The 15,142-nt window shown below is 44.2% G+C and overlaps 1 protein-coding gene across 1 annotated transcript in view; it reads left to right on the top strand.

Moving 5' to 3' along the window:
* LAMB4 (laminin subunit beta 4) overlaps positions 1 to 12,082 on the top strand; it is a 99,111-nt gene extending 87,029 nt beyond the window's left edge. The window contains exons 32-35 of the mRNA XM_072791580.1: positions 2,101 to 2,239; positions 4,855 to 5,028; positions 6,500 to 6,653; positions 11,629 to 12,082. Coding sequence (XP_072647681.1) covers positions 2,101 to 2,239; positions 4,855 to 5,028; positions 6,500 to 6,653; positions 11,629 to 11,768 — 607 coding nt within the window. The 3' untranslated portion in view covers positions 11,769 to 12,082. The remainder of the gene's footprint in view (positions 1 to 2,100; positions 2,240 to 4,854; positions 5,029 to 6,499; positions 6,654 to 11,628) is intronic.
* The last annotated feature ends 3,060 nt before the right edge of the window (positions 12,083 to 15,142 follow it).

The raw sequence follows: 15,142 nt of genomic DNA, 5'->3' as shown, positions 1-15,142 counted from the left end.
TCTCTCTGTCTCTCTGTCTCTCATGAATGAATAAATAAAATATTTTTAAAAATTCTATTAGAAAAAATGATGCTGGGGAAGGATTCTTAATAACACACAGAGATTCTTCAAGGGTAATGGTACTGCTAATCTGTTAAGGTGACAGATTATACATAGAAGAGGATCTCCGTCACGGAAAGAAAAAAAGTTGTAGGACAAAAATGCTAGAATGTGCTGAAATCCTAAGAGGTGGTAGGATTAGTGGTAGATTTTTCCCTTCTTGATACATTTCTTTTTTTGTGTGTGTTGCTGCCTCTTCCTCCTCTTCCCCAGCCCTCCTTCTCTTCCTCCCCTTTTTCTTCTTCTCCTTCTTCTATGTTTTGGTATTCTCCCAATTTACTCTAAAAGCAGCTACATTGAAAATCTAAAGGAAAAAGAATACAGTACAAAGATATGGTGGGGGGTGTTATGAGAAGGGAAATTTCCTGAACCCCTCCTATAACTGTAGAGAAAGTAGCGTAGAAAGAGAAGCTCACATATGATATGGTTCGGCCATAGGATATTCGAGAAAAGCCGTAACTGTGGAGATGGTAAAAAGGGTCAGTAGTGGGGGCACCTGGGTGGCTCAGCGGTTGAGCCTGCCTTCGGCCCAGGGCATGATCCCGGGGTCCTGGGATCGAGTCCTGCATCGGGCTCCCTGCATGGAGCCTGCTTCTCCCTCTGCCTGTGCCTCTGCCTCTCTATGTCTCTCATGAATAAATAAATTAAATTAAAAAAAATCAGTAGTGGCCAGGGCTTGAGTGGAGGGATGAGTGAATAGGTGGAGCAGAGAGAAATTTTAGGACCGTCAAAATACTTTGTGTGATACTAGAATGATGGGCATGTCATTAGACATTTGTCCAAACTCACATAACGAACACCACCAAGAGTGAACCCTAACGTACACTCTGGACTTTGGTGTTTATGATGGTCGATGTAGGCTCATCAACGCTAACCAACGATCCCATCTGGCAGGGGTGTTGATAACTGGGGAGGCCGTGTGTTGCAGGGGCAGGGAGTATAAGGGAACTCTACATCTTCTGCTCCTTTTTGCTGTGAACCTAAAACAGCTCTTTAAAAAACAAAGACAAAACAAAACAAAACCCCAGCCTTTTTTATTTAAAGATTTTATTTATTTATTCATGAGAGACACAGAGAGAGAGAGACAGAGACACAGGTGGAGGGAGAAGCAGGCTCCCTGCAGGGAGCCTGAAGTGGGACTCGATCCTGGGGCCCCAGGATCACGCCCTGGGCCAAAGGCAGGCGCTAAACCGCTGAGCCACCCAGGGATCTTTTCTTAAAAAGCCAAAGAGAGATGCCACCAGGAGGAGAGGTAGGGTTGCATGGGAAAGGGGATGTTTAGCAACATAGCAGGTTTTGCTCCTCCACACGCACTTCTGATTACGCCCCTGCAAAGGCCTATCTGATAGTTCACTCACTGGGTACATTCTTCCAAAAGTGGTTTTGAGCCCGCAGATGTGAGGATCTGGTGAATGTTGACTTGAGGTGAGCTAATTTCTGTAAAATAGACGATCCCTTGGAATGCTTGTGATTTTAACCTCAGCCTGGGCCCCTGGCAGCTAGAATGTCAGCAGAGCTTACATAAACCTGAATAAACACAGCCTGGAAACGCAGGGCTTTGGGTTCTCTTTGCTCTCTGCGGAGCCTCTTAACTATCCCACCCCCACTCCGGTAAGGATTTAGAGAGTGTTGCTTAAGTGTGAGAAATGAGGGAACTGGAATTGGCTGAGGATGGTTATTTTGTTCAGAGCTCGCCAGTGACGGTCCTGAGGCCTCTCTGGTTATGACAAATTAAGAATAAATAAGACCTGTATTATTGATTTCCATATCTGGCGAAATCTGTATCTACTTGATATGCATATATATGTGTTGTTGTTGGGATTTAAACATACCTCTTCCTCAAAATAAAGATTTCAGCACTTTGCCTTGCTTAAGAGTAATTTACATTTACTTTATAAATAATTCAGCCAAGTTTTCTCGTGGAGCCGAATGAACTCCCAAGGTGAAACAAATGAATAATTGTATATTTATCTGATCTGACATGTTAATATCCTACCTTAGAGAAGCAGCAAATGTTCTATTAAATCTTGACAAAACGTTGAATAAATTGCAACAAGTTCAAGTCACCCAAGGACGGATAAATACCACCATCACGCAGCTGACTGCGGAGATAACAAAAATTAAAAAGAACGTACTGCAGGTATTTATCTTCTTTGAAACTAATCTGAAAAAGATTTTGAATGTGGAGACAGCCTGGTTTTTCTGTGTGCCAATGTCATGCTTGCCTGACCTGTCTAATGGGATGATCATAGGATAAAATGACACAGCAGTGGTATTGTGCATTTAATTGATGTTCCCAGAGCTCTCAGGGCCTCACTTCATCATTGTCGACCCCCTCCTGGGGGACGAAGCAGGTGCTACTATCGGCCTGTACAGGAGGAAACTGAGCCTGGAGGAGGTTAAGTGACTTGCCTAAGGTCACACAGCTAATTAAAGGTAGAGTTGAGGAGGGAGTTTAACCCTTCCAACTCCAGGGAAAGTAATAGACTTGTTACAGCTCACAAGGCAAAGAAACTAAGTTCATTGTTGCCAGGTTTCTGTAACTGCCAGGTTCTGTGTGAAATCTCATCAGAGTATCTTAAGACTGAAAGGATCTCTTACCCAAAAGAAAGCATTCCACCCAGAGCTCAGTGGGAGCCAGGCCATGGTTTAACCCACATAAGGGATCCCAGAGAGGAAGTCTGGCAGTTGGAGGATGGGTCGGGACCTGGTCCCAAGCTGTGTGAAGAGGCTTCCTCCAAGGCTGCATCCTCCAGTCCATCCCCTTCCCCAGAGAATGCCAGCGCCTCAGTCTCTGTTCTTCAGCCAGGTTTTCTGGATCTAAATATATGCATTTTGAAAAGAAAAGGAGAAAGTGATAGAACATGAAGCAGTGCACCAGGAAATAAAAGGGCCATATGTGAACAGGTTGCAAATATAGGGTAGCAAAGGAAACAAAAAACAAAGGCGGCCTCCAGGTTTTCCCCTTCGAGCCGTAGATGCTAGAACAGGGCAGGGCAAAATATAGCCCAGAGGCCAAATGGTGCAGTAACTTCTTTTAATCCATAATCATAAAAGTTTTATTGGAATATAGCCACATGTTGTCTGTGGCTGCTTTTGCACTACGGTGGCGCAGAGCTGAGTAGTTGCAATAGAGACTTCATGGGCCACAGAGTATAAAACCTTTACTATCTGGTCCTTTGCAGAGAAAGTTTTTAAATTTGTGCTCTAGAAAAGACTTCGACATATGTCCAAGGGCACAAGAAGGTTTTCAATTTTTTTAAATTTCTAAAATATGGTATACGTAGGGCTCCCAAGGAACCCTCCTAGTAGAAAAAAAGCCCAAAAATGTTGGCTAGGATATTTTTTAAAAATTTTAATACATAGCAAAATTAGTAAGAAATGGAAGAAATTTTCAGAGGCCAACAATGGCGGGAAAGTATGAATCTGGAGAGGCATTAAAACAGGAACCTGACAGCAGGCAAAGGGTATCCACCAATCCCTGGTGTGTGAGAGCTGTTGGTTTTAATGCTCGCCATGCATAAGAGACAGAAAACAAAGCCCACAAATGGAGAGATTAAGACCCCTGCCTGGAAAGGCAAAATCCTCAATGAAATGTTCAACAACTCCTCCTCCTCCTCCTCCTCCTCCTCCACACACACACACACACACACACACACACACACACACACGAGGGGGGGTGCAGGTGCACCTCACTTGCGAGATTCTTCACTAAACATCACTAACCGTAAGCTGGCTTACTTGAGTTCGAGGATAGAAGTCACACCACCTGTGTGGCCCCAACAACCCAAGCCAAAAATGTTACTTAAAGAGGTCCTGTCAGATAGATGCCTGCCAGAGGCAAACAGAAATCCCCTCCAAAGGAATGCACCTCAAAACCAAGCCTCTAAGATGCCTCCCCAAACCCATAAAAGAACAAATTGCCTCAAGCAAGAGTCATCAGAAACAGTAAAACGACAGAATCAGAATGCAAGAGGCTGAGGATCTGTTACTGGACGTAGAGTACAAATTCAGAACATTCATTATGCTCACAAAAATCTAAGAAGGGACGAAGGTATGGCCAAAGAACAAGATACAAGAGCTAACGGCTGACCAGACAGATCTGACTTCTAGATGTGACAAATAGAATCATGGAAATAAGAAACAAGCATAAGGCGTTCGTTGGTTGTTGTTCTGTGGATGCAGGAGCCACGTGCATGAGCTGGAGAATAGAAATGTAAACTATGTTCAAACAATGGAATGCTTTAAGTTGCTAAAAGTGAATAAATGAGCCATGCAAATTAGTCAAGAACTGTACGAGCATAATTCTGAATTACGATTCAAGTTGCAGAAATACACAGTAGCATATATTTGTGCAAATTGAAAAAAACACCAAAAAAAAAGAAAAGAAAAAAAACACTGCATGTGTTAGAAATACTGTGGAGTATAGCAAAAAAGCATATAGAAGCACATGGAATGACAAATCTTCGATTCAGTGTAGTGGTTTTACCTTCACAGTGTGAGGGCGTGTAAGGGGAGCCTTAGCTCACTGGCCGAGCACATGGGTACATGTCATATTTGCTTTTGCAACCTTGTATGGGTCTGAAATATTTTATTACAATGTGGTTTTTAATGGAAGAGGGGAAAACATGGAAGGAATGATTTACTTTCTGCTCGTACCTAGCTTATGTCCCCAGGGGTAATTATATCATTTGTCTTCTTGTTGTTTGTTACATGAAGACACTTTCTCCTCTCTGCTCTTTAAATCAACAACAGGCTGAAAAGGAAGCCAAGGACTCGAAGAATGTGCTGGACTTAGCAAAGCAGCAGTCAGAGCTGGAGGATGGGCTTTCCCGACTGCGGACCACGTTGCAAAGGACTGGAGAGCGAGCCACCCGGGTGACAGCTCAGGCTGCATGGGCCCGAAGCCAGGCCGGGGGCCTGGAGCAGGTCACTAAGTGCCCCCCCCCCACCAGCCCCGGTCCCTCCAAGAGCAGACACATGGAGCTGCTTTGAGGCTAATGCTCTCAGCTCAGCTCATCGTGCCATTTACCAGCAGTCCCGTTCGCACTGGAGCGTGCTCATGGCCTGTGTTACTAGGGATCCCCAAGGGCACGACGTCTCTTCTGGAGCAGAGGGGCTGTCTCCAGGGAAGACGGAAGGCCTTTGACAAGTTGGGACGGGGTGCTTCCTCCCCGACCAGAGTAGATCCCTCCTGGGAACTATGGAGTGGTATCCTCGGCAAACCCTTCCTTCTAGACGTTCCCAGTTGTGCCATTGGTCTATCTTGGGCGTGGTTACCCTTGACACTAGTTGGGGCACATCCCCTATAATGAAAACGAGGAGCGAAAGTCACCTGCCAAAGAGAATAGGTCAAGTTACAGAAGTCCGGGTGAGTTCATGAAACTGTTGCGGGAAAATACCCGGTTCATCCGGATTGCTGAAAGAAGCTATCAACTCATTTTCCTAGCAGGGCATCTCTGGTTGGTTGCGTTCATATAGTAGCAAAAGAAAAAGTTTCGAGTGTTTTTACAATGGGTCCGTTCTCTTGCTTTTCATTCCTAAAACGTGCTGGTTCATTTCCATGGACTTGGGAGTTGAGCACATTCTCTATGGAACGGGGGTTGGGAGGTTGGGATGGGTACTCCCTGCCCACCCTCTCCCCATTTCCCTTCCTGGGCTTCACTCAGCTGTTCCACGTCCTAGGCTGTCCCAGGTCGACCCCTGAGATTTGCATTCTCAGGCCGAGGGAGCTCTTCAGACTAACACTTGTACTCCCCGCCCCCGCCCCCCATCCTTGTGCTCCTTGCTCCTAAAGCCTCAGCGTCCACTCTGCCCTTCGTCCTGCCCTGGTAGCTGTCCCACCCGGCTGAGCCCAAGACTTGTCAAGGGCAGGATGGCCTCAGTTGTCCTCTGCTTCTCTCACCTTAAGTAGTTTGGGACACATGACTGGTGCCCCATGACTAACTGCCTTCACACGGAATCACGACTGCTAGGGCTATTTTACAACAAAGCGATTTTATTTTTAATCAAAGCTGAGATTCTGGGATCCCTGGGTGGCGCAGCGGTTTGGCGCCTGCCTTTGGCCCAGGGCGCGATCCTGGAGACCTGGGATCGAGTCCCACGTCGGGCTCCCGGTGCATGGAGCCTGCTTCTCCCTCTGCCTGTGTCTCTGCCTCTCTCTCTCTCTCTCTGTGTGATTATCATAAATAAATAAAAATTAAAAAAAAAAGCTGAGATTCTTTCCAGAAAAAAAGAAATGCAAATAAAAGTCCTGTTGGAAGGACCAGGGTTAACCCAAGCGTATTGACTGGATCACGGTGTCCTCTTGCTCCTTTGATGAACAGTATCGGGCAACTATCATGCATGGCCACATGCTTTATAAATATTTTCTGGTGATGGGAGCCTTGCTGTCTTACAGGAGTTTGCAGAGCTGAAAAACCAATATGCTGTTCTTCAACGTAAGACCAGCGCTATGGGACTAACCAAGGCGACGTTGGAAAGAGTGGAACGGCTGAAAGACGTGGCAGGGAAACTGGCCGAGGATACAGAGGACAAGATAAGAAGAATAGCAGGTAATCTCTTCTTTTCTTCCCGCTTTCTGGAGGTAGAGGTGACAGGGGAAAGTGTGTACACTTAAAGTATACAATGTAAAAAAAAAAAACCCATAAAAAAAGAAAAAAAATAAAGTGTACAACGTGAAAATTCGATGGACATCGGCATTGTGAAATGATTACCACGATTAAGATCATCACCTGGTGGGAATGCTGAAGATCTACTCACGTCCACCATAACGAGTCAGCAGCACACTGACCATTTGATCCCCAGAACTTTCTCCTCTTAAACCTGGAAGTCTGTAACTTTTCCCAACCTTTCCCCCTTTCCCCCACCTGCCGGCCTCCACTCTACTCTTCCACTCTCTGCTTCGATGAGTTTTTTTTGTTTTTGTTTTTGTTTTTTTTTTAAGATTCCACGTACAAGTGAGATCATATATACGGTATTTGTCTTTCTCTCTCTGGCTTATTGTCACTTATCATAGTGTCCTCCAGCTTCATCTATGTTTTTGCAAACGGGAGGATTTCCTTCTCTTTTTTATGGTTGAATTTTATACGCACACAGCCACACACGCCCCACATTTTCTTTATCCACTTATCCATCGACGGGCACTCAGGTTATTTTCATCTCTTGTCCGTTGTGAACAATGCTGCCGTGAACATGAGAACACAGATTTTCTTCAAGATCTGGATTTCATTTCCTTCCACTATATACCCAGTAAGGGGATTGCTGGATCCTATAGGAGCTCTATCTATCCTATTACACGCTCCACCAAGTGGACGATAACCTAATCCTCCGCCTTCCTGGTAGCATTTATACCAACTTATCATTGGCACAGTCCAACCACTTTGGAGTCCACTGAGTCGAGGAAGTAGGAATTGGGTCAGTGCCTTGGAGACTGCAATATAACTAGCCACTTGCATGGTTCTACTTCAGAGGGTCTCAGGGAGCCTCCGCTCTGCGTGCATCACAACAAACTTCATTCAACCAGAGATGCCCTTTACCTAACCCACTGGTTCTCAACCAGGGGTGACTTTATCTCCTTCCCTGGAGACATAAGTGTCTGAAGCCAATTTCTGCTTGTCACAACTAGGGGGTACAACCAGCATCGAGTGGATGGGGGCCAGGGATGCTAATAAACATTCTACATTGCGCAGGACAGTCCCACTCGAGTCCCACAGTGAGCAAATATTTTGCCCAGAATATTAATGGTGTGGACGTTGAGAAGGTTGAGGAACCCTGTCCTTACCTATGCTTCTTATTTTCTCCTTCCGTGCGAATAACTGTTTTAGAGTCAGTATGATCTCGACTCCAAGGCACTGGTCATCTCATATAGATCCCTAGGCAGTATTCCAGAAGGAACCATAGTCTGGACAATGATTTTTTTTAAGATTTTTATTTATTTATTCATGAGAGACACAGACAGAGAAGCAGAGACATAGGCAGAGAGAGAAGCAGACTCCCCATGGGGAGCCCCATGTGGGATTCGATCCCAGGACCCCGGGATCACGACCTGAGCCACCCAGGCATCCCTGGACAAGGATTCTGATCAAAGATGGACATTTCGATGCATGCCAAGTATAGTAAACATAGAATACACAACACACAATTAGAAAATTAATTAGAATCTTCTTTCCCACAATGGGTACTCATGATTTTTCTGGGCAGTTCATGCCCTTATTAACTACCTTTAATCATCAAGAAGTATCAGATGATGAGTGGTCCAGTTTTACCTCTGGTTGCATTTATTGCCTCTAAAACTTTAAAGTTAGTCATACTCATTTGGAACATAAGTAACTCTCAGGATATTAAAACAACCAAGACTCCTCACGTATAATGTTTCTTTGTTATAAAATGAGTCTTTGGCCTTAGTAGAACCATTCATATCATCCCCACGACATATAAAAAAAAAATGAAAATGCAACACTGGTGTGAGCCAAAGTTAGGAAAAATACATACCAAACTGTTAACATTCGTTATCTCTGGGGTGGGGGGAGAGTGAAGAAGCAAACACTGCTTTTTACATGTATATCCCTGTTTATATAATTTACATCTTTTACATTTATATAATTTACATAATTGTTATTTTCAGTATTTTCCTAACAGTTTTAAAAGGGAATTACTAGGAAAAGTTCAAAAAGACAGATTTTTTTTAACCCTCCATAGGCCATATCATGAAAGTCTGTTGGTCCTAACTGTAGGAGCAAAGCCCGGGGAGACTATTTCTGTTTTGTGCTTTATGTCGAGACCCAAATTGTTTTCACTTAGTCCCATAGACTAGAACATTCACAGTTTTTGAAATTAGGTTGGAAGAGAAGTTAGAGGCCTTCTCAGAGAGGTCTAAAATAACGCACTCCACTTTTTGAGTTCTTCTTAAAGCTGTCTTCACAGTTCAACAATGTAGGAAAATAAGACCTCGGTTTGAGGGGCACCCGGGTGGCTCAGTGGTCGGAGCATCTGCCTTAGGCCCCGGGCATGATCCCAGGGTCCTGGATCGAGTCCTGCATCGGGCTCCCCACAGGGAGCCGGCTTCTCCCTCTGCCTATGTCTCTGCCTCTCTCTGTGTCTCTCATGAATAAGTAAATAAAATAAAAAAAAAAAAAAAAAGGCCTTGGTTTGGCCACCTTCCTGACTCTGCCACTGGAGAAAAGTCTGAACCACAGGGACTATGCTCTAGTTCCACCTGTTAGGAAGAAGTGCCCAGGGGGTCCCAGAGAGGAGCCCTTGCTTCCATTGGAAGGGTCAAGGTAGAGAGAGTAGAGAACGGGCCCCAGCCCACAGTCAGGGTCCCCCCATAGAACTTTATGCCCGTCAGGGTCTCAGCAAGAAACAGGAAGCACACTTGGATCTAATTGTGGATCACATATTTGTAAGGAGAGTTGGCTGGGTTACCTATTCCCTGCATGACAAAGTACTCCCCAACTTCAAGGGCTTAAAACAACCATGTGTTGTTTTTCTGAGGGTTGCCTGGGTGGTTCTGCAAGGTCTGGGCTCTCAGCTGAGGGCTCAGCTGGCTGGTCTGCCTGGGGCCGGGCTTGCCTGAGATTATGGACTCCTTTCCACAGGACAGGGCCTTTCATCCCAGGCCACTTGACAGCATGCTTGTGTCAGGGTTCCACGACAACAAGCACAGAAGCTGTAAGGCCCTTGAGGTCCTGTGCCTTGATTTCTTCTACTTTCTGTTGGTCAAAACCACCTGCAAAGCTGGACCTGGTTTGAGGGGAAGGGGAGACACCCTCTGCTCCTGAGTGGGAGGACCTCTTCAAAAGGCCCAGGAAGGGATCCCTGGGTGGCGCAGCGGTTTGGCGCCTGCCTTTGGCCCAAGGCGCAATCCTGGAGACCCGGGATCGAATCCCACGTCGGGCTCCCGGTGCATGGAGCCTGCTTCTCCCTCTGCCTATGTCTCTGCCTGTCTCTCTCTCTCTCTCTGTGACTATCATAAATAAAAATTAAAAAAAAAAAGGCCCAGGAATTCAGAGAATCCACTAAGAGTGTGGAGGTCCTGTGTGATCCGCAGCAGTGAGGAGCCATCAGCACCCATGGGCCCCAAGGAACAGGGGGAGCGGGAGGGCCAGTGCTCTGAAGTCGCTCTCTGAATGCTGGAGCCAAAGGCAGGGGCCCATCTTGCAGGCTGGGAGGAGAGGTGGAGAGGTAAACTGCAGAGCCCTGTGATCCACAGGGACAGCTGTGCACCCTCCGCCCCGCCCATCGCTTCTCAGAACTGTCTAGTGGCCAAGTGTGGATGGGCTCCAGAGATCCAGGGAGCCAGATGATGTCATCCACTGAGGCTAGCTTTCCAGGACAGAGCGGGATGGAGAGTGGATGCGGTCAGGCCAAGGATGAGTAACCAGCACAGTCTCATTAACTTCGGTGGTAGAAGCGCAGGGGTCTTTTCATCCTTTTAGTACAAATACGCTGCCAGTGCTGAATCTCCCTTTGAATCCCAAATGGACCTATATTTAAGTTCCTAGAGACAGAATGCTCACCACCTCCCATAGCAGCTCTCTCTTTGAACAGCTGTGACTGCTAGAAAGTTCTTTATCTCCAGACAAAGTCTTCCTTCATGGAGCTTGCTCCTGCTGGTTTCATTCTATTTCCTCAGGATGACAAAAAAACACATGTCCTCTGCTTTCATAGCCCTCAAATGCTTGAAAATAACTACAGGACATGCCCTGAATCTTCTTTCTCTATATAAAACATCATCAGTTAATTCGTCTTTTGTTCATGGGACAGTTTCACATTTCTTCAGCAATCTGGCTCCTTCCTCTAAACATATGCTACAGAGTAGCTTTGTCAATTCCCTCGGATTGTCCAGGTGCGACCTGTCCAGGTGACGTGGAACATTTACCTCCTTTCTTTAAGAAGTTCCACTTCATTCTAAGGGCAGTTTCTTTTTCTAAGGCGACTTCACACCATTAACTGTCACCCTCTCTACCTCTTCCATCCACGACTTTATGGGCTCCTTGCTAGGGTTTACTCTAATTCCCAGGTATTTGTTGTATGAAGAATGGATATGGATGGATGGATGGCTAACAGTGAAAGGCATCATGTTGCTTTTACTCTTCAGGGGCTTGAATATCAGCAGAGCAGAATGAAGTCCTTTTTTTATTGAAAGACTGAGAACTCCTAAAGTGATGAGCACATGTTAAAAAGCAAAGTTAAAACAGCACAAGCAAACCTGTGGAAATATTCACCAAGTCCAATCAAGGCTCGTCACCCATCTTTTCATTTCTAACAAATTCTAACTAACTTTAGACTAATGCTGATAAATGCCATTAGATATACAATTTTTTTAGGCAAAAACATCACAGTGCCCAGATTTGTGTGAAAACTTTGAGGAGTCTGGTGAAAATTAATCTTTTGTCTGTTGAATCAAAATGCAAAACTAAATATGCCTTTAAGAGGCACAGAAATCCCCGTGTTTCACGTAAGGTGGGTATCCAGGATGAATCCACCAAAACCGAGTCTATCCTTTACTTCATTTTCTTATTTCAGATTTAGAAAAGAAGATCCAAGATCTGCAGCTGAGTAGACAAGAAAAAGCTGACCAACTGAAACAGTTGGAAGATCAAGTTGTTGCCATTAAAAATGAGATCGCTGAGCAGGGAAATAAATATGCTACTTGCTACAGTTAGGCAGAGGTGACATGCAAAGTCACCTGTGCCTTCTTTTCTGGCATCTGACAAGGAAGCTTCAGGAGCAGAGCTGAACTGGGGAAAGGGCAATGGTCAGCCCCGCCTCCTCTGCTTCCGGAGCCCTGCTCCTTGCCCTGGATCTGAGCTGGGCCAAGCAAATGCTGTTCCACGTGGAATAGAAAGGAGGAAGTAGAGACACGGTCTCTGGCTCCAGAAACCTTTCTTCTTGCCTTCCTTTCCCTCTCAACACATAAAAATAATTTATTACGTGTGACAAGTACAAAATAAATAAGCATTCTATTCATTAATCATCACTTCAGTCAAGTGAGCCTAAGTGTAAAATAAGTTGCCAGGGGAGGGGGGCAGGGGGGCAATGGGTTACTAATCAATGGGCATAAAATTCTGGTGAAGTAAAATAAATTCCAGGGTTCTGTTATACATTGTGTAAGGTCAACAATGTATTGCATACTTAAAAGTGTTATCGGAAGGTAGATCTATATTCAGTGTTCTTACCACAATAAAACAAAATAAAAATAAATGCAAGCAAATTAAGCCAAAAATACATCAATGTTTTTAACACTAGAATGGAATAAATCTGGACCGTGTCCCGTGGGCGAGATTGTCCCGTGTTTTCTTTTTATTTGGATATGCTTTATCTCTAAACGATTATTCTGAATAAAATGCATACAATTCAAAATGTAACTTGTTTTTACACCCACTTCCCTCTCTATTCATTCTCCCAATCAAAATTCTGTTTGCCCCAAATGGCACTGGAACAATATTCAAAGAGAGAAATGTTGAGCTACTTTTCATAATTTGTCTGTAAGCAGTTTTGCTGTAAAATCTGCTACTGATTTTTGAAAGACCAGCAATCCTTTTGTTATTGTTTAGTGTGAAATTGTCTCATTTTGAAATAAGTCTATGATTTCACATTAACTTTTTTTGGATGTATTAACTGAGCACACTGCTTCTGTTTGTGAAAGCAATACTTCAGAGGGATTATTTTAAGGGATTTGGCCCCACGTGTTTGAATAAGAAATAATAGATGCCAACATTGATATATAAAAGAGGAAAGCAGCTGGAGCCATTTCCCGTAAGGACTAACTCTTTAAAAAAATGGGTTTAGGGTTGTCTGGGTGGCTCAGTGGGTGGTTGAGCATCTGCCTTTAGCTCAGGTCATGATCCCGGGGTCCTGGGATCGAGTCCCACATCAGGCTCCCATCCCTGCATGGAGCCTGCTTCTCCCTCTGCCTATGTCTCTGCCTCTCTCTCTGTGTCTCTCATGAATAAATAAATAAAATCTTTTTTTTAATGGGTTTAAAAATTCAATGAAGGGGCTTTAGGATTATACATAAATATGAAATTTCTTAAAACATACATTATTTAGGAAAATTGCAGTTTCCCTGGAGATCCTGAAGAATGAAATGAAATTTTTTCTACTGGAAAGCCCACCAGAAATTTCTTTTGAAATGTATGATTGCAATGCTCTATCTACCTAGCACTTTGATGTCTGGAAACTTCTACCAACAAATGTCACACAAACTGAACCATAGTTGGAAAATAGGCGGTCACAAAATCTAAGTTGTGTTCTCCCGTGTAGAGGGTGGAAGATACTCCAGGCTTCCCACCAGGATACTGACTTCCATCCTTGGACAGACGATAGACTTAACTTGACAAGCATGGTTATCTGTTTGCAATAGGAACCCTCAACTGTTCTTCCTTTTCAGTGGTTGGAGACTATACAAGTAACAGCCAGAGAGTATGCAAAGGGTTAAAGAAGGAGGAGATTCTGTCCTCCTACTGACCAAGGGTGGGGCAGAAAAATGCCCCAGCCCTAAGGAAAGCACAGTAACCAAGGGAATCAAGGCCAAGGACGAGATCAACCCGTCATCTCCTCCCGGCCACCTGGGATTGCAGTGTGAGGAGGTCAGGAAGGATGTGATGCACTTTGGAAAGACTGTCATTAAAAAGTGGTATGCCTTCTAAACTTTGGTGTTTAAAATTATAAGCTTTGGTTATCTTTTAAAAAATGTACATACATGAAAAATCTTCTTCCTCAGATAAATCATTGCTAACTTCTATTACTTGCTGCATCTGTTGTTCAAGATGTGACCAAGGCAAAGATTTGGTGAAACAGTATCCATTATATATTGCAAAGGCATCTGAAAATGTGTCATGAGATCTAACCTAAGACCCAGCTGAACCTGTATATTAAGAAAATAATCTTAAATACGGGGGGGAGAAAAGCTTCGTGAATAATTCGTTGTGGCACTTCTGATATTAAAAATGCAAAGAATGCAAATAACAATAAAAAAACAATGAAATATTATGATTTTACCTGTCTGATTCTTGGATGCAAATGTGGAAAACTAACAACAGCTTATTATGCAAGAAAGGAATTTCTTTTTTTTATGGATTTTATTTATTTATTCATGAGATACACAGGCAGAGAGGCAGAGACACAGGCAGAGGGAGAAGCAGGCTCCCCTGTAAGGAGCCGATGTGGGACTCGATCCCAGGACCCCCGGGGTCACAACCTGAGCCAAAAGCAAACGCTCACCTGCTGAGCCACCCGGGCATCCTGAGAGGAATTTATTTAAAGGTAATCTAATAGCACGTAACTTTGAAGAAATGACAGGGAAAAATGTAACCAAGGGCAATTATACGTCTGGGAATATATTCAAGATCACACCTCAGGGGCACTCAGGTGAGAGGCTAACACTGGCCTTACTGGACACTCTGTACCATCTGATTAACTCTCAACGGTCTTGCAGCTTGCCCAAGACTCAAAATCCCTGGGAAAGATATCCAAGTGCCTGAGCGTCTTCATGTGCACTGGCTGCCAGAGAGAAAACAGAACATCTGTCCCCTTGAGCTTTGGTCGTGGAAGGGGAGTTTTGCCTCCATCTATCTTTAGAATCTTCCAAAGGTGGGAAGTATTTTGTTTTTTTGTTTTTGTTTTTGTTTTTATTTTTTTAATAAAATAATTTTTATTGGTGTTCAATTTACCAACATACAGAATAACACCCAGTGCTCATCACCAATTCACTCCCACCCCCCGCCCTCCTCCCCTTCCACCACCCCTAGTTCGTTTCCCAGAGTTAGCAGTCTTTACGTTCTGTCTCCCTTTCTGATATTTCCCACACATTTCTTCTCCCTTCCCTTCTATTCCCTTTCACTATTATTTATATTCCCCAAATGAATGAGAACATATAATGTTTGTCCTTCTCCGACTGACTTACTTCACTCAGCATAATACCCTCCAGTTCCATCCACGTTGAAGCAAATGGTGGGTATTTGTCATTTCTAATGGCTGAGGAATATTCCATTGTATACATAAACCACATCTTCTTTATCCATTCATCTTTCATTGG

This window comes from Canis lupus, chromosome 21 (assembly GCF_048164855.1).
Source record: "Canis lupus baileyi chromosome 21, mCanLup2.hap1, whole genome shotgun sequence".
Taxonomy (NCBI): domain Eukaryota; kingdom Metazoa; phylum Chordata; class Mammalia; order Carnivora; family Canidae; genus Canis; species Canis lupus.
This window is presented reverse-complemented; position numbering and strand designations above follow the sequence as displayed.